This window comes from Anarhichas minor, unplaced genomic scaffold (genome assembly GCF_050575085.1).
Source record: "Anarhichas minor isolate MPS153535 unplaced genomic scaffold, ASM5057508v1 ptg000080l, whole genome shotgun sequence".
Taxonomy (NCBI): domain Eukaryota; kingdom Metazoa; phylum Chordata; class Actinopteri; order Perciformes; family Anarhichadidae; genus Anarhichas; species Anarhichas minor.
In genome coordinates, this window is record NW_027466526.1 from 2,395,506 (window position 1) to 2,415,291 (window position 19,786).

The 19,786-nt window shown below is 41.2% G+C and overlaps 1 protein-coding gene across 1 annotated transcript in view; it reads left to right on the forward strand.

The window, feature by feature from the left end:
• The first annotated feature begins 372 nt into the window (after window positions 1-372).
• Window positions 373-19,786, forward strand: part of LOC142938180 (CUB and sushi domain-containing protein 3-like) — a 194,277-nt gene continuing 174,863 nt past the window's right edge. The window contains exons 1-2 of the mRNA XM_076081426.1: window positions 373-550; window positions 15,075-15,297. Coding sequence (XP_075937541.1) covers window positions 373-550; window positions 15,075-15,297 — 401 coding nt within the window. The remainder of the gene's footprint in view (window positions 551-15,074; window positions 15,298-19,786) is intronic.

Sequence of the window (19,786 nt, forward strand, 5' to 3'; positions counted from 1 at the left end):
CCCGCCACCTATTCTCCCTCACTCTGCGTGGTTCAAATGCCGATCGATAAAGGCAGCAGTCAAAGATAGGCTCGACTCCTCTCTGCCCTCAGCCGGTTAACAGGGATTAAAAAGGAAAGATGTTGAACAGCAGACGCAAGAGCGCGCCACCAGAGATGCTCACACTTGATGCCCCTCTCAGCAGAGATGGTTGAGCCCTCGTCCAGGTTGCCGTGGTCCTCTTCAAAAATTCAGTCTTGCTCACTTCTCTCCCATCAGCTGACATAGCGGCGGGCGGCTCTGCCTGTTTCTCCTCTGACCAGGGAACGGGACTCTACTTCAACCAAACAGAAGGAAAACACAGGCTGTAGGTTACATGTGTTAGTTGTGAACATGAAGGGGATTTACAGAGACGGATACTACGACGGATCTATTGAACTACGGGACGTTTTCAACAGGAGATGCGTTAAATGTGGCCGAGGGGACTTTGTTCAAGCCAAAACGATGCGGATTAGGACGGGAATTGTTTTTTGGAATCTCATCTTTTCGCTGATGTTCACTTGTGTGAAAGGTACGAGCCACTGCAGCAAGCCTCTGTGTTTTCTGATGCGCTTGGTGTGCCAGTGTGTGTGTGTGTGTGTGTGTGTGTGTGTGTGTGTGTGTGTGTGTGTTTGTGTGCGTGCATGCGTGCGTGCGAGAAATCAAAAGCTGGAACGTTACAGACGTGCGCAAAATAGGATACCACGGTTTACTGGATAGAGTTTTTAAGGGACGCATTTCACCAGTTTGGCGCTCAATGCAGGCTTTGACTGAGTCGCTCAATAGATATTCTTGCGGTAACCTACGCGTCTTATAATAGCCTACGTGAGCTGCTTTGCTTAGTAGGCTAACTAGTGAAATGTTTAGGCGCAAGTGCATGCACTGCAGATTGCCTGTAGGATGTAAAAGATAATCTTATTTGTTTAGGCTAGAGAGCCGTCCGCCTTTTTTCCTCTTTTCTGGGTCGAGTTTTCAAGTATTTATGTGGGATTTGCGTCAGACCAATGTCTCCCCAGAAACGTTACAGTTTCAAGGGGCCGAGGCAATTAGTAGTGTGGAACCAATTTGTCGACTAGTGTTTATCGGACTTGCCAGTGCAGGCAGGTGTAAGGTGGCCTTGTTAGTATTCTAGTGGCTCTTTCTCGGGGTCTGCCCATTTAAATAATCGCTCTAGCTGGTGAGGTAACCGCAGATTCCATTTTATTTCTTATATGCATCAGCTACATTCATGCAGACCCATGACAGTTTCTTCGCTCCTGAAATGTCACTTTATACAGTTTTTAAAATGACTGAAATAAAATCTGTCAAAGCAATTGTTGCTTATTTGCATCTCTGCAATCACCATATGCTCATCCATTATCCACTGACATTTTAAACAGCATTTAGAGGACATTTAATAAACAATTTGTTGCTCTCTTGCAATGCAAGTTACATGTGGATTATAAAACTGTGCATAAGTGTGTGTGTGTGTGTGTGTGTGTGCCTGTGTGTGTGTGTGTTAGTCTCTGTCTTTATGTATCTACAAGCTCTGTAATGTTACACTCGCTGTGTTAAATGATCATTTCCAACTATAATTAAAGCCAAAGGAAAAAAGGCAAATCCAATTCCACCCCTTAAAATTGTTTTCTTCTCGATGTGTTTGTGTGTACGAGCACATGTGTGTGTATTCAGAGACATTTTATATGTGAATGCATGGCAGTTTATCTGTTAAATGCATGTTTGGCTGTCTGAGTATGGGCACTCCACAGATATCAATTTACATGCAGATTGTTCACCCTGTGAGTAATTCTCGTGTCTGTCTATTGGGGGTGGATGAGATGTGCAGCATTCAGAGTAGCAGCGCCCACCAAGAATGAGCCAAGTGGAGCCGAGCAGAGTCAGGCACAGTGCTGTTTCATCACCACCCACATTGTGGCAATGTCAAACCTCGAGGCCGCTGCCAATCCTCCTAGTTCTGTTACTTATTAGTGAGCCAGCCAGCCATAGATTGTTGAGGAGGGGGAGGAAAAGGAGGATGAGGAAGAGGCCTGGGTCTCCTCTTGGAAAAGAGCAGAGGAAATAGTGACACCGACCAAGGCGAGCAGGAGGAACCGTGGACCACCTGTAGTTCCCCTGTTCTGACAGGTGACACAATGTTTACAGATGTAAAAAGATAGAGATCTGGCCTGTGACTCACTTCTGCTGCTAAGATAATGATGCTGTAAAAAAAAGCAAGAAAAAAAAAAAGCCTCTATCTAGCAAACTTTGTACAACACAGCTTTGCTAGAGGTGCTTTTTCATGTTAGATTATTTTTGGATCCATGTGCGTGGGTGGTGCGCAGTTCACAAAGTTATCTCAGTCACCTGTCTGATTCTTGGCACTCCATATTATAAAGTGGCATTTACTGACATTTAGCAACTTAGTTTTGTAATTAATAAAACTGCACAGTGATGTTTGACTAAAATAATGATATGTTCTCATTGCGGCAGTCCACCACCAAACATCTGAGGACATCCACTGCAACTGTGTCACCTAATCCTCCGGGAACTTAAAAAACTGCTTGACACAGACACAAATTTAGGAAGCAAAGTTGCAGGAACAGTTTTTTTTGTTGTTGAAATAGAGCAAAAGACCTGGGTCAAATACAAATTGAATTCCTCAACACTGATACTGAGCACTTTACTGTATCTTCTCTTGGGCACAACAGCTGTGTTTGCCATTTTTTCCCCATGAAGATCCCACTCCATCCATTAACTGGACGGCAATCAGTCAAGTTCACAATAATGAAAGAGTCACAAAGCAGAGAGCGCCTCATTCTTATGATACATGCTTGTGTAAGCGGAGGATAATGTCATGTGAGAGAGCAGAGACGATGTTATGGCCACAGCTTGATCTGCCCTTTAAATTGTTTATGGTCATTCGAATATTTCTCATTGAAACTGATGAATGCACGCTATACTTTATCTTTGTATTCATTTCAAATGGTACTTTGCAGATGGGAATTTATTCAAATATCCAGTTTCAGTCTTTATACAGGACAGTCCTAGCAGTGACCTGATAATGAAAAGCAGGAGGGGACATGATCGTCATGGGAAGTTGGAGGGACACCACAGGAGAGGACAAACAGATCACCCAGGCACTGGCCTGTTTCCCGCGCTGACATCAGCATGTCAAATGACAGCCGACGATTAATGACAGTGAACAGATCGTTAATAATTGTCCAGCTGTTGTGTCCCACCACTGTTTCTTGTGATTACACTGTATTGCTCCAAAAAACTTCTATAATTTGTTAAAATGTAGGCCGATTTGTGATTTTTTTAAAACTCTATTTAAGCCAGTCACTAATTGCTGGTAATCAGTAGGGTTCTGCACTGACAGTAATCTGGCCACTGAGCCCTTGATGAAGACTTTCTCTCAATGTGATTATGTAAATAGGCTGGAAAGGCTGCTGGGGCTAATCAGGATTACAATTTGTCTGTGTAATTATGCCCTATCTACAGGGACTTTGCGGCATTATCCCACTGCCCCTCAGGTTCTTGACCTCCACAACAGTAGAAGAAATTACCTGAGTTGAACTGGAACCAGTTTCTATGAGCACATAGGCTGGCAAAACAAGCCTGTTCCACTACAGTCCTCGTTCCTGGAAAGATCTGCAGGCCAAGCTCAAACTAAAGACCCTTATCTCTTTCAATGATTTTAACTAAGAAGTGGAAGTGGTCACTGCATTTGCTTCAATTAACTAACAAACGTGTGACCTTGTTGATGTGATGTATTTTGCTGCATCCATTGTTGCCGCTGTGATTTGGTGTTGTTGTCCTGTTATGTGTTGGATGCTGCTATTTGACACTTTCTTGGCTAGGTTTCACTTATAAAAGAGGTTTTAATCTTAATGTGAGTGTTAATAGTTAAATAAAGGTTAAAACTGGAGGGAACAATATCCAATTTCCCAGGATACAGGAACCTGGAACAGTAACAGTTTGACCCCTCGGATTCCTGATGCCTCTTTTAGTGCTGACATCTCACTGGATAGCCCTAGTGGTGTACCAAAGTAACACTCAGTTCACCCACGGGCCTCTCGCCCGTGGCTTTAGGCCTGGGCCAGGCTCTGAGATGTTGCTGACAGGCTCCCGCGAAGGTCGGATATAGTTTGCTGGTTCTGAATAAGTCAGTTCTCCTCAGGTGTCAGTTTTAATATAAGCAGTACTCTTGAGGGAGAGAGATTGGCAATATCTTGTCTTCAGGAGGAAAAGTAGCTCACCGTTTGTTGAGATTAAGTGTAATAGGCTGAGGAGCGGCTGCTTCCAGAGTCAAGGCTACAGATTCAAGGTGGACTGTCTTCTGCACCTTAGGTGGAGCTTTCAAGGTGTCCACTGATAATACTGTATTCATGTATTCATGTATTTGGCCTTATCCATGCAGTGGTTCAAATCTAAAGAAAACTGTCAAGTGAGACATTTGCAAATACATTGTAGTTGAGATGTATTTATGCAACAGCACAAGTGTTAACTAATTAATTAGTAGGAGAGAAAATAAATGCAGCAAAGCATTCCTTTTAAGTGAGATTTAACTAATAAATCAATAACTACATGTAAAACCCCACATGTGTTCATTGAAGCCCAGTAATAGTTATACCTTTGGATATTTTTGTTCCATTAATGTATCCACAGTATACCATATTTCCAGCATTATTGACTGTATAACCTGTTGCTCATGTCATTTCATGAATCTTCCCCCTGCAGTGTCCACTGCTGCTCTTGGTTGTCTCTGTGGCAGTAGGCTGGATTTTTGACATGTGGCAGGAGAGCAGGCAGGGGCGAAGCATGGCCATGGAAACAAAGTGGGGTGATGTGAAGGTAATTGAGGAGGTAGACTGCTTAGCGGAGGCTGCTGTGATTCCACAGCATATTTCACAGCAATTAAAATGGTAGGTGTGGATAGCTTAACAGATACATGTTCAGACTCTCAACTACACCACTTTGCTATCAGTGTTGAGGAGGAAGCACTGCGCATTCCATCTAGTTAGAAAGTAGACCCAGACGAGTAAGCCACATGCTCTTGGTTGCCTGTGAGAGGCTCTCAGATCAGCAGCGTCGGAAATGATTGATTTCTTCACATTGCTGTGAATTTAACAATTAACTTGGCCTCTTCTGTATGGAATAAAGTAACGTTAATGGGATCCCACATGCCGCGTATTTTCAGTAATCGATTGACTATAGTTGTTGACTCGATTTTTAGGTTCCATGCTGTGTGAAATGGCCTTTAGCCCCGGCCTGTGGAGCTGCATTTATCAAAGCACTTATTCATCCATCTTTTTTCCATTTCAGTTTAAAACTAAGTCTAATTTTGGTCATAAGAGCATTATCAAGGACAGATAGTGTCACTGAGACAAAGAAGCTGCCAGCCAATATTATTAAACTGCAGTGACAGTTTTAGACCTGCACTTCCAGTACAACCTGTGGAATCTAACAGCCTTGACAGTAGCAGTAATAGCGATAGATGGTAAAGTAATAGCTCCTTTATTGTGCCACCTACATGCAATTAGTGTAACAAATGCGGTGTTTTTTATTTTTTGTTGTCTTTAATCCCAGATCTGTGTGTACTTGTACTGCAAAATGTATTTTTGTTATAAAACAAGTACATTTTCTATTGTATAGGACGAGTATAGCTCACACTTCTCCCTTGTGTGTCCTCTGCCTCCCCGTTCTCTTTGGAGGGGGAAGGACGAGGGTCTAATATATATTCATTTGTGGGCAAAACAACGAAACAAGGGGATGATGCAGAGGATGATGCTTTTGGACTGTTGGTTGAATAAAATGAGACTGACAAGACTTTTGAAGAGATCATTTTGGGCTGTGCCAAATTATAAAATATTTTTCACAATTATTTGACTGTTTGTAGACAAAATTATCAATTTATTAGTAGAGAAAATGATTGGCAGAATAAGTAGTGCCATTACTACTAATAAACAATCATAATTTTCCATATCAGTTTTTGTAATTAATATAATTAGTATAATTGATTCACAAAACCTTTTGGTGTTTTACAGCCACAAACCGAATTTTAAGTATTTAATATACGCTGCAGGTTGGCGTGACAAAGTAATGTTCAATTCTTTTCCATTAATTCATGTGATCTAACAGGTCGTACAAATGTTTGATGGGAAACTCCCAAAACACATGCAAATGCATTTTGCCTGTGGGTGGTGAGATCCACATGTCTCCGTCTGCAAGTAAACTCCCGCCACCATTACTTTTCTTTCCCGGAGGTGGAGCATGGTGGCATGTAAAGATCTGGTGCAACAATTTTCTGGAGAATCTGCAGCCAGCTAAATGGTAATGAGGCGGTTTGCAAGTTTGTGATTGAGTTTCAAGCGAGTTCCATGTGGTGCTTTGAAAAACACGTCCTCACTATGTGAGCAGGCTGTTAAGTGGAAGAAGATGTTTTCTATTTGGAAAGTGAAGCAGTTGAGTATTGTTTCAGCTTCTGTTTTTGTCTTTAGATAGAAATAGACAGATTCTTGTTCTGTTTTTCTTTCCCTTTTTCGGGGAAAGCGAAGTGTTGATGTTATTGTCTCTTTGGAAGATTGGATGCTAGAGAGACAGGCGTCCTATAATGCGTTGTTGGCGCCCAGTTTCCTGTTGTACAGCAGCTCTCTCAGTGGTAGCCTGGCATCAGGTGCAATATGGCTCAGTAGCACTTTGAGGAGGTATTGGTGTCTCGCCATAAAATACTGGATCTGCTGGGAAGTGGGTAAGGCACCAGCAGCATGCAGACGCTGGGAAACAGTTATTACACTTGGCTATTCAGACGCACAACTTCTGTTATTTCCTTGTGCAACGGTGTGTGTTTGGTGTGTGTATTTGTTTTGTGCCAGCTGTGTCTCAGTGTGGCAGTGTATTTGATTTTACTATTTCTCACCTCAGTGGTTGGCAATTTAAAACCACCAAATGGAATATTTCAGAGCCCTTTTCCAAATTGCAGTGACACACTCATGAGGCAATAGTCATTCTCCAGAAAGCCCTTTTTCTGTTTCTGTTGTATGGAGCCCATTTCCCTTTCATCAAGCATGCAGACAAGCATAGTGAGGGGCTGCGATAATGCACATTCTATCAGTGTGAGTTGTGAGGGTGCAGCACAGCCATGCAGATAAAATCCTTCTCTCTGGGGACATCAATTTAAGATTTCTGTCCGCTAAGGTTGCTGCCTGAATCCTTGCAGTCATCATTGTTGTATTCCTGGTTGTGCTGATGAAAAATTATTTTCTCTCGCCTCCATATTTTATGTCTGTTGCTCGGAGGACAGGTCATCATAGATCTAAGAAAAAAAGTGCTTGGATTTCTAAAAACCAAATTACCGCCAAATATAACACCTAAGTGCTGCAGCAGCTCTGATTTGAAACAGGGCGGATCCTGAAGATTCATGATCTGAAGGGATGACAGCACACAAGTAACAAAAGGTGTCATTTTTTACTGCCTTGCACATTTCCTCTGATCAATGGTTATGTTCAAAAACTCTTTAATTCTAATTTCCTCTTTCTGGACAGTATAAATCAATACTCAAGGGAGTGTCTTCGTATAACACTACTGTTTCTCTTTGTTGTGTTTTGTAAGAGGTGTGGATACTTTGCAGCAAATAAAGCCAGGATGTTTGTTGACCTTTGTTGTGCTTGGTAAGGGCTCTATCTTTCCAGTCGGTGCGCTGTAACCAGGCATCACTGATGGATATCTCTATATTGGCTGACTCACCTTTAAGGTCAGGTGCAAATCAATGCAGGTTGTTTTTTGTACTTTAACTTTGATTGCTAGGGGTGCAGCTGTTGCCTCCCCCTCTGTTTGTGATAGGCCATCATCATGAACAATGATGAAATGCCATCCGGAAGAAGAGGTGTCCTTGACTAAGCGTGCACCGCAGTCAATCGCAAGGAAATGGAGTATCAAGCGGAGAGAAAATAATGCATGCCAAAAATAAATCAAGAAGAGGAGCTTGAAAGCGCATAGCTCAGTAGGCTTGTGGATATTGGGCTCAGGATTTGTTTGAAGAAAGATACTGTGATGTATGAAGGGTGAAGGCAAAACGCTTTTTTTGCATAACACTGTCTAGATTCTGGATTAGCTATTTAGCTGGCAGGCTTTGGTTCATAAGAAGTAGTAATAATACAGTAAATAATAACTATGTATATGTATGAATTATACCACTGTGCAGTAGGAAGCACTGACATGTTCAGCTTTTTAAATAAAAGGAAGTGTAATTGCCCTTGAAACAGAAACATCCCATGAGTGTGTCCACCTCTACTCTACTTTCTTTGGGCTCGGTGCGTGACACGGGCTCACATTGGCTGCAATAACACCAGGGGTATGATTACAAAGTGATATATCGTGTCTAGTATGGCAGTAGCTCAGGTGGTAGAGCAAGTTGGCGATTAGTCATAGGGCGGCTCAATCCCGGGCCCTTCTTGTCCATTTGTTGAAGTGTCCTTGAGCAAGACAACCAACCCCAAATTGTTCCAGATGTATGTGTAAAAAATGTAAGTCACTTGGGTCGAAAGCATCTGCCAAATGACCCAATGTGACCTAATGGAACAATTTCACGTTGCAGTATCCTTTCTCCTGACACTGTAGACCTGGGTAGTCCATTTACAGTGTCCAATAGACCTCGCCTAATGTCCTTACATAGAGCCCTGCAGCTGATGTCCTCTCGCTGTTTTGTTTTTCTACACATTGCAATGTTTAGAAATGTTGCTTAGGAAGAACCCAACAACAAACTGTCTTCAAAACGTCTTTCATTCACAATCTTAATGCCATACTGAGAAAAATATACATTGTTGTTCCATTAATGCATGAAGTTTACACTGACTGGTGCCAAAGGGGGACGCTACATTTATTTTATTGCCAGTACATTGAACGCCATTAATCAAGGCACACACACTTTCATTTCAATATTACTCTGATTGCTCTAAGCCACAGGGATTTGTTAGATAAGATAAACCTTATTGTCTCGTTGAAAAAATAGTTTTGGAGATGCCGGCTGCCACATAAACTCGGGACAATAGACAGTCGATAAAAGACAAACGCTGCACAATAGACGGCAGATAAATTCAATACAGTTTAAGGACAATATAGCAAATGGAACATAAATTTGCCAAACCACGCAAGTGCTGCAGTCTTTTCCTCAGAATTCAACAGTTTCACTGCCAGAGGGAAGAAAAGAGTTTGTCTACCAGTTAAATCTGCCCTGTGAGATCCTGAAGCAATTACCTGAAGGGAGCGGGTCATACTGTGAATGTTTATTTTCCAAGCCCGTTTAATCATGCTCTGTTCAAAAATAGTCGATTGGGATGGGCAATCTTTCATACCCATAAGCAATCATCCATTACCCAATGGGCTGTTTGTCACTCATAATAATTTGGATGGCAGTAAATGACTCCTCCTCCACTCTCTCTACTGCACATAATCATTTCTCTTCATGCCCCAGCCACAAATCTACGTTAATGTTGGAGGACAACGTGTTGGCTGTTTACTTCTTTAGGGGGCACTTGTCCCTTCCGACACTTGCTCATGCACTGGAAAGCCAAAACGTTGTCTCTCATCAACCTTAAATAATGTATTTAGCCTGCAACAAATTATATTATCAATATATGACGCACAATGTATTTTGTTTTCAAAATCAATCTTATTCTCCTTCTACAGGGTGTACGGCACTGCGGTTCATTACCTGGCTCATTCTGCTCAAAACCTCTGTACCTCTGCAGCAAGGAAGAGATAATCACATGCAGTAGTCTTGTTTCACCCTTTGCATTAGCGAAAAGCTCTGCAAGGCCAACAACACATATAAGTATGCGTGCAATCACACACAAACACGCACACATTCAATTCAAACTGACAAAGAGACAAATCCCCTCAGAAATCTCATCAGGGTGGGAGTCAACTGCCTTTTTGCTGTCTGCGTTTTGCCCGGCAAGCATAACAATTGGGTACAAGCATCAAAGGTGTGGTGCGGTGAACATCTAGTATTTGTGTGCATATCAGAAAGGCCAGGGGTAAATGTAACTATTTGAGGAACAGCTGGGACTGCTCTTGAGCTGTCTGTCAGCCAGCCTGGCTGCCTGCTGAGGCCCGTCTTTTCTCCAGACTTGTGCATTATGATACTGATTCATATTTCTGAACCGCATTTTCCCCACTGTGCAATCACAGCATGTTGTTAATTTGGTTTCTCATCACAATTTACGGTCGGTGTTGCAGCATGGCGCTAACACACGGGGTCGGAGAAAACCCCGGGGAGTGCGTTTCACAATTGAAGCGATGATAGAGGTCGGAAGCAGGCAAGGGATGACCGTGGAATTCAAAGAAGACACACTGTACGTGTAAGTGGTAAAGGGATTTAATGCATGTGCGCTATCCTGCACAGTTAAGCACATCGTGTTGTTTTCCGTCAGTTTTTCTGTTGAAGATGAATGATTACAACAATCTTCTTTTTAAAGATGCAGTTCTTATGGAGATCACAGTGATTCACATATTTCAAGCTCATGTGATCCACAGCATTGAAGAGGGGGGGGGGGATTGTAATCCATAATGGATAGCTTATGGAAATAAAAGGAAAAACAAGGGGGGCAAAAGATGGGGGCGGGGGCAATTGGCTGAATAGGCATATAGATGAAGAGACGGTGATACTGAAGGATGAAAGGAATACATAGATCTTAGAAGGAGAAAGAGGGAAATGAATATCTCTGCAATGAGCATCTGTTCCGTCGTCTTCAGGGCATCAGAACAATCAGCCACACAAACACTGCTAAGCAGTTCACACAAACAGCATTACTCTGAACATAAGTTATCTAATGCTTGACAAACACTGAAATATTTCAGGGACTAATAGAGCTCTATGGGGGGCTATCCTTGCTGTTGTTCTAAAATCCTGGCTGACACATGAGAGTGGCCAAGAGAGGGACAGAGGAAGCTGTGGCATGCCTCCTTCACATTCTCCCCCCTAACGCCTGGACTCCCCCGGCTACTATGCCAGGGTCCTGTTTAAAGATGTTTAGCTCTGCCTATAATACTATTCAACGGCATCTGATGATCAGCAATCCGCTGGATCCACAGGTTCCTCAGTGACAGACCCCAGGCCGTCAGGGTGGGTACCACTACATCCCCCATCATTAGCGTCAACATCGGAGCTCCCAAAGAATGTGTTCTGAGTCCCTTTACACACTCTGTGACTGCCTCAGCCCCTCTTGCATTACAGAATACTTCAAACATTCTGATGAGGAAGCCATACTCGCCGTGTGGTGCACAGAGAGTCACCTCCTCCTCAATATCACCAAGACAAAGGAGCTCATCTTTGACACCCGCAATAAACTCACCGCCCCTTTTCGCCACACTTTCATCAACGGCCAGCCAGTGGAGATGGTGGAGAGCTTTAAGTACATCTGCATCATCACGGACAAAGAACTGACCACAAACTTAGGGCTCTCTCGGTCAAAACCCACACCCTGCTTCTTCTGTACTGAAGCATCATTGAAGCCTGTCCTCCTGGAACTGTGCCACCTGCTATTTCACCATGCTCACCCTCACCAATTGAAACAAGCTCCTCAAATAATTGGCCTCTCCACTCCCAATCTGCCAGCTCTTGTTGACACTGCCACCACTCGCAGACCACTGACCACACGTCCTCGGCCTCTCGCTCAGCTCAAGCTTCGCCCTCCTCCCCTCTGGCTGCAGATACAGGCGGCCAATCTGTGAAAAGCTTTAGTTTTGTGCCATCAGTCATAACTGCTTCAAATGGCCTCGGCACACTTTAATAGACTTGGGTTGTTGTTGTTATGTTCCTGTTTTGTTTATACCTTTCTTTAAATACCATTTCTGTGTGCAGGCTATGGTTACTAATTTCCTCTACAGGGGATAAAAAAGAATGAATCTGAAACAAGAGTGTGTGGCTGCTTCTGCGCCCCACACAAGGTTGAGGGGCTTCTCTCTGTGCTCCGTCGATATCCTCAGCCAGGGTTGCCCAAGGTTTAAGTTGTTCTGTGGTAACCTCTTCACAACTCAAGACTAGTTTATTTGACTTGCGCTCATGGTTATGCAGCAGTGATTCGAACTGCATGTCTCATATATTTTTTCCTTGGCTGTTTTAACAGTCTCACCCTAATACGCATCAAATCAAGAAAAGCGTTGGTAGTAATCATTCTGTTGCAGCATTTGAAGGGTTACTCCAGCAGTTTAGTATCACCGTTTTCATAAAATAAGAGGACTCAAAATCAAAGTGAAAGAGATCTCCTGACTTATAGTCTCCTGTCTGGATTAAGTTCTCAGCTTACTTCTCAGAATGCATCTGAATAGCATCTTTCATTAGAACCTATCTGCCTCTTAAACGCACACCTACAGTCAGACTGTAAAGCCCGAACCGAGATAACCCTGACGACATTATGATGTTTTTTTCAGACCTTAGAAAGCTCCCTCCAGAGAGATAGAAGACGTTATAACTGTTTCCTGCCGAGTAGCACTCCTTGTAAAAGTTCACAGAACACATCTTTGTTGCTGCCAGCGTTACTGATATTTAGTGCATTTGCATCATCCCATGGCCATGGCCGTGATATAAAATTTAGCTTTTGAAAAATGTTTTCATGATCACGTTCATAAAAATGGAAGAATTGACTTTCCAAGATAAACAATAGACTGAAGCTGTACATCAGTAATCAAATAGTGTGTTGTTGTGCATTTCTGTGCTCATAATGATTGGATCCTTCTGCTTCTACTGAAGTGAATTAAGTCTAAACTGCATATCTACAGCAGCAACTGCAGGTGGCCTCTTTTTCAGTAATGGATATATTTTCGTCAAACTTTTTTTTTCTTCAAGGCCATTTTTAATAGTCGGTGTGGGCGTTTGATCTTGTCTTCTAGTGCTCTTCATTAGCTCTGACTTCTCTTTTAATCTGTCTAACACATACACCCTGTCAAACTGCTTTTAGTTGGAAACACAAGCAAAAGCTGCCACAAAAACATGTTGGTGGCTCTTTTCGTTTTGTAAAAACGGAGGCACCGTGGGCTCTATTTCAGTTCATTAAAGTATGCGTGAAAACTTATGATAAATGATCATTGAAAATAGAAATATGCGACAACACCCGTATGTACAACCACGAAGCAATAACTAATATCACAGTAGCTGTTGGTCAAACTGCAATTACACATCCACGCTTTTACAGTCATACGGACAACTTTGTTCGATCAGTGACGAGGGCTTTCCTGGTAAATCCGATATTCCTGAGAGCACTTGAAGGCAGCAATCATGCACCATGTCACAGGTTGGATCATGTTGCTCCTGTAGGCAGCGCATCAATTCTGCAAATTTGATGATGATTACCCTGATGGCTGAATGGTAAGAATATTTGCAACTTAGACATGCAACAAACCATGGCAACATTTCCCCCCCACTGAATGTAGAGCAGCAGCTCATCACCAGGTGACACATAATAAAGCTTTACGGGCATGAGATATACCGTATCCATAACTGGATCTATAAGAAGGGCAGGCCACTAGATCACTGGATATAGGTCTCAGGGGCAGGTCAGTTATCTGGACAATAGGTGGAGATATACTGTACTGTCAGGGACTCTGCGTCAGGAACCCTGTGAGGATAATATCCTGAAGGTATTGCAAGATATAAAGATTGTGGAAAATGTTCCACAGAATTATCATATTTGTGATAACAGAGTTGTTTTTGTTGTGAAATATAAACAGCTGGAAGGCTTTGTCCAAAACTAATGAAACAGCTTGACAAGAGGGAAATGAATTGTCAGTTTGTCTCAGAGTTAAACATTTTGTTTGCTAACATCAGTTTATAAGAAGGCGTGCGTATCATCAGGAGAAATTACCACTGTTTTTATAGTTCGAAGCCATTTCAGTTGCATAGCTGCAGAGTGATCTTTGTGTTTTGCTTGTTTCCACATACTGCAGTGCGTATGTATGGCCAACACTATGCAAAACATCCTGTACCTACCTAAGTGTGAAAAGCTAATTACACTAGGAGTAAATTGTGTGTGGGGGGTAAACCATGCATCTTAATTAAGTTTGCATTTCATTAGACAACGCGCAAGATAACCTCATATAAAAAGTCCCTTCTGTTTTTGTTGTTTGAGTGTGACACTGTGTATGGGAGCGAATTCATACATTGTTTTTAAGTGTGGGAGGGCGTATGCTGGATGTGGAGATGTGAAAGAATAGCTGTGATTGTGTGAGCAAAGGTGTATTGTAAAGGTCTGTGCGTGAGTGAGACAGATTATGCTTGTATATGTGTTTGAGTTACAGTTACTTAGCTGTGGCCCATTTGCTCATTTACATTAACACCACAAAAGTTTAGCCGAGCGATCAGATTATTGCAGTTTGAGAATGATAGTATAATGCTTAACCTAATGTGTCAAGGGTATTGATTTTCAGCAAACCAGTGCAGCAAGGTGCGAAGATCTATGTTGTGTGGGCAGTGAAAGTGAGTGTTAAGGGCTAGTGGCACAAAATTGAAAGACCTTGCTTGTTGCTCATCTCTGGCGGCTTGCTGACCCACTTGGGCAGTAATCAATAGCTTTTTGTTCGATATACCATTTCAAAAACATCACTGTAGCCCTCAGTTATGCATTTTCTTTCATAATGACAGCAGTATTTGTGTTCTTTGTTCTTTAGAATGGGAACTAAAAAAAGTAAATGGAAACACAAAACGTGGCTCTGCAGCTCGTTGCCAGATTTCCCTCTTAGCTTCTGCCAGCTGAGAACAATGTTGATTTTTACAAACAATTTGTTCTCAGTTGAAGAAATATTGCACCTGGACTTTACAGGGTGCACACAGTTGTTACACTAGAAATGTTACTTTGAATAGCATCTGTACAGGCCTATTTAAAAGTTTTAGAGCCATTCTGTTTATTTATTGCTGCTTGGATGTGTGCACCAGGCAAAGTATAATTCATTTTCTGCAACGATCTCTACAATTTACTCATTTTCTTCCATGTATTGAAGAGCATTTTATTGTTTCTGTCTCCTCAATGGAGTCATACACGCTGTGCCTTTGATAATGACTGTGTGTTTTCCTTTCTTTCCAGGTTTTATCCATACTTGCGGAGGCACTTTAAAAGGGAGGAATGGGACGATAGAAAGCCCCGGGTTTCCGTATGGATATCCAAATGGAGCGAACTGTACCTGGGTGATTGTTGCCGAGGAGGGAAGCAGGATTCATATAGTTTTTCAATCTTTCGCTGTGGAGGAGGAATACGACTTTTTATCTTTGTATGACGGGCATCCACACCCGGCTAACTTCAGGACGAGGTAAGGAAGCGGCCCTGAAGCCATGCACCTTCAAGGCTGTGTTTGAAGGCTGGGGCGGGAAGTAAGAGGGGAGGGAGGCCTTTAATGGAAGGTTCATCTGTGATGCACACATGACAAAGACTGCTTACTCTTGTCATGCAAGTTGGCAGTGGACTGTACTGTGTCCACTCTTTTCTGACATGTATCAGATCTATTTCTCTGTGTGTGCGCAATATTTGATAATATGGACAGTCATATAAATGGATTTTTTTCAGCAATAAAAGGGAGAAAAATGTACATGATTCTGTTCAAACACAAAGTACATAACAAAAAAGTCCCAAACTGTTTCCTCCACGAAACGCACTTCAAATAGTCATGTGTTTCCATGGCAAAGATCAAACCGTGAGCTTTGGTAAGAATCCCAAGGATTTATTTCTGAATAGCTTTGTTGGCTTCAGTTATGCATGGGTCAGCTCAGTAGCCACAATCCTTTATGCGGAGGAGACAGATCTAGAGAAAACATGAAAATCAAACACAAAGATATCTCCTGGTTTAGTCGCTGAGCAGACAAACAACTGTTTACTTAGTTTGTTTTCACATTCAAGTGATGTGGGAAGATTATTTTATGTTTCTTTTTTATATTTTATCCCTCTCCTGAGTATCTGTCTCTAACAGAATTATTTGGCTCTCGCTGTGTTTGATTTTACGGGATGGTAAATTCTCACTATGCAGCTAAGTAGTGTTCGATAATTTCATTTAATAAAGAAAAATGTATACCCAGGGTGAGACGACTATAGGTAGTGCATGCATAGACAGAGAAATACAACACTGAAGGCTCAGTTTAGACAGACATTTTACAACAACTTAAATCATCACAATGAGATTGACTTGCCGAGTGAAAACAAATCCATAATATTTGGTTGTTTGCCCATAAAAAAGAGGAAATATAATATGTCTGTTTCAGAAAGAATCTGAACTGCAGCATTTTTTCAGGATGTTCTATTTCCTACTTTTCCAAAATGACTCCTGCTTTAAAGAATCACTTTGTGTTTGGATTTCAAAGTAAAACGCCACAAAGGTTTCACATTTTTCTTGTCAAATCAAATTGCTCAAAATAAAACCACTCTTTATAGACTATTAGAAGATTATCTCTCGTCCGAGCAGATAGACACATAAACTTTTAAAACTGTCAAAAGCTTTTTTTTTTTTTAAACGGACATCTTAGCGTCTGATTATTCACTTGTATTCAAAAGCATCCTCCATCAGAACCTCTAAAAGACAGTGCCAAAATGATTTCCCTCGAGGTCACATGTGCATAGCAAAGAGTGGGAATGAAGGGGAATAATTCAAGAGCTGAATCATTGTTGATACTTTAGCAGCTGAATCACTTTAGATACTTAAAAGATTATGTCGCATAATGCTGTTTTCAAGGTCAGGCTTATGAAAGGTTTGTCACCATGCTGGTTGACTTCACATCACTTAATGATCTCACATATATTACTCTTGCTGCACATTTTGTTTAAAAGCCTCGAAATATAATGCCTTGTGTCTAGGTCTCTGAGCAATTATAGAACAATTGCTGACATTGCTATGACTTTGCATCCATATTGTTCTCTCCAGGAGCGTGGTAAAGTATTGCCATACTTAGATTTCTCTTGTACTTCAAGTATCTTAAACTAAGCCAAACCAAAATATACAGCTTCACCACAACACATTGGCGCAAACCTGTGTGTAATAAACAGAGGGAATTTTAATGCCAGTAATTTGAGTTTAATGGCAGCAAAATGGCACAACATCAACAAGTTATGTGTTGAGCGATCACACATGCTGTTGACGTTGCTGCTTCATATGCTTAGATAAATTTATTGGCTGTCAAGTATAACTAGTGTTGTCACACTGCCAGGAGTTTTACTCCATTGCCAATAATAACTTTAAAATTAAATGACACTGTCAAACCTCCATACGATTTCGATAAATCAGCTGTGAAACTGTATTTATACTGCAGGTGTTTCTAAATCACAATTAGTATCAGATCTCAGTTCTTCTTCCACTACCGCCCCTCAGTCAAGATGTAGACATTCAGACTGTGAATTCCCTATTGTACAGGAAAAGATGTATGCCGAATTTCCCAGTATTCCTGAATGCAGCACAAGTCTCCCACACTCCAGCAAACGCGTAAAATCAAACTGTCATTAGAGTCGACAGACAGCCAGGCACCTGCAGGAAAGATGTGTGCAGAGGAAGCTTCGGTTTGACATGTGCTCGTAACTTTAGTAAGTGGCTTCTTTCACTTTATTCTGCAGTCTTCATTTACATAATTAAATAATGTCCTCACAGCAATGTTACTTGAAGGTAAAGTTTGCTCTAGTTACATAACGACTATGCTTACTTACATGTAAAACGCTGAGCGTTAAGTCTTCGTATAACGCTAAATGTCGGACACAAGTATTGAAAATATTGACCGGTGCCATGGATAATAACATGACGGAAAGATCAGCATCATCGAATGTCAGTGTGATTGCCGTAACGTCACACGCTCAAACACGCGTTCATTGTGCAGAGCATAAAGTATCCCAAAAGCACATGTGTAACGTGAGCTAATGGGTATTTTGATTTCTGCCTAACTGCCATGACGTAGTGGGGTACCTACATCGACCAAAGCCATAATCAATGTTTTAGTGCACCTGTGCTTTTCTTGGCTTGACAAACAAAAAAAGCAATGTGTTCTTATTATTTATATGTTGTGTGTATGGACGTGGCTATATAATAGGAACACCTTATAATATAGAACAAAACAACGCATATTATTAAACACTAAAAGCGGCTTCATGGATTGATATTCAACTTTATTTCCAGACCCATGAGTCCATATAAAAACAAATACAACAACACAAAATAAATGCAATACGAGGACAGCAAGACGCAGGTATACTCATTGCAGTTCAAAAGTCATTTTAGTCCATTGCAAGACAACTTTATTTGGGTTTCAGTAAATTTAAAAATAATTAAGAATATTGCGTGCACGCACTATTTGTTGCCTTTTTTATACAACAGCTTGTGCATACCATCAGTACTTGAGTACAAGTGTGTTGTTGAAGTATTTATCTCAGTTGAGCTGCATGAGTTCACTTTTTGTGGTTGAAATTACTATTTGATGTTGAGTTGAAGTTTCAGGCCCATTCAGGGACTGCCCTTCTAGTGGAATAAACGCCAGTACTGCTGACATTCTTCCTCATCCAATGTCATCTTTCAGATGACTTCTTGTCCTTTTTATCATCAACCGTAAATTCATCCCAAAACTAGAGATAGTTTAATTTGTAATTTCTTCTGTCCAAGAAGAAGAGTTGATTGTCAAATATACAAACTACACCATATATACAATTTGCTCTGTGGTGGTAAAAATAAATAAATAAATGAGACGGCCTTATCCACAGACATTTTAAGCTTGACAATGGCACACTGATTGTTTTTGAGGGTATCTAATATTAAATAATATTTCTTTAAGTCTCACGTCTTTATGTTTTTCACCATAATTTGAGATATAACAATCAAGAACTTAATTCTAGTTTAACTTAGTTTTTGTTGTGTGCAGTGGTGGTGGTACTGCATATGAATGGGAGGTTTGGGAGTAGGGATGCACGATAGGAGGAAAATATGTGATAACAACATTACTTTGGATGGATAGACTTTAAAGTGTAATCACTTTTGCCTTTCTGCTGCTTTCAGTACAGGTTACTGCTGAAATACATCAAGTGGCTTGTTAAGTAAAAAAATAAAAGATTGTATTTCCAACATTCTTTTATTGAACAAATACTATAATTACATAAAGGCAAATACAGAAAGTGTTAACTATTGAAGCACAGTGCTCTTAAACCCATGTTCCATCCCTCTGCTTAGTCCCCATGATGCCTGTGGTCAGGAATAAAACATGGAAGTGTGCAATGCTGTAGAAGGGCTGTTGCAAAATCTGCAATACTGAAATATAGTGACTTTGCTGTTATATCTATGAATTCTGATCCTGTTCTGAATTTTTTTAAATTTTTTTTAAAATTCTATTTATGTTTGTATAAGAGTAGCTCACAGTTGTAATAAAATCCTAAAGATAACTCTCCCAACCTGAAGGTTGTCCAACATGCTTGCAAAGGGAGGGGTGAGCGCGGGGGTATTTAGTTGGTTGCAATCTGCAGCACACCAGCAGATGCCACTAAATCTCACACACTGTTCCTTTAAGAACAGTGGCCCCTTAATGAGGTGTGGCCTATTTTGGTGACAATATTGGAAAGTGTAAATTAAATTGTTTATTATTGATGTCATAGTTAAAGGTGATGTTGTATTTGACTACATATTGAGTGGTGTTTCTATTTTGGTAAATTCCATCCATGAGAGGGGTAGAATATTCTAAATGCCTCTCAGCATATTGCAGTCCAGTAGAGCACCTTCACTTACCATGACTTAACTGCTGAAATATGTAGTGTAATTAATACCTGCTCTGACAAAGTCAACATCATAG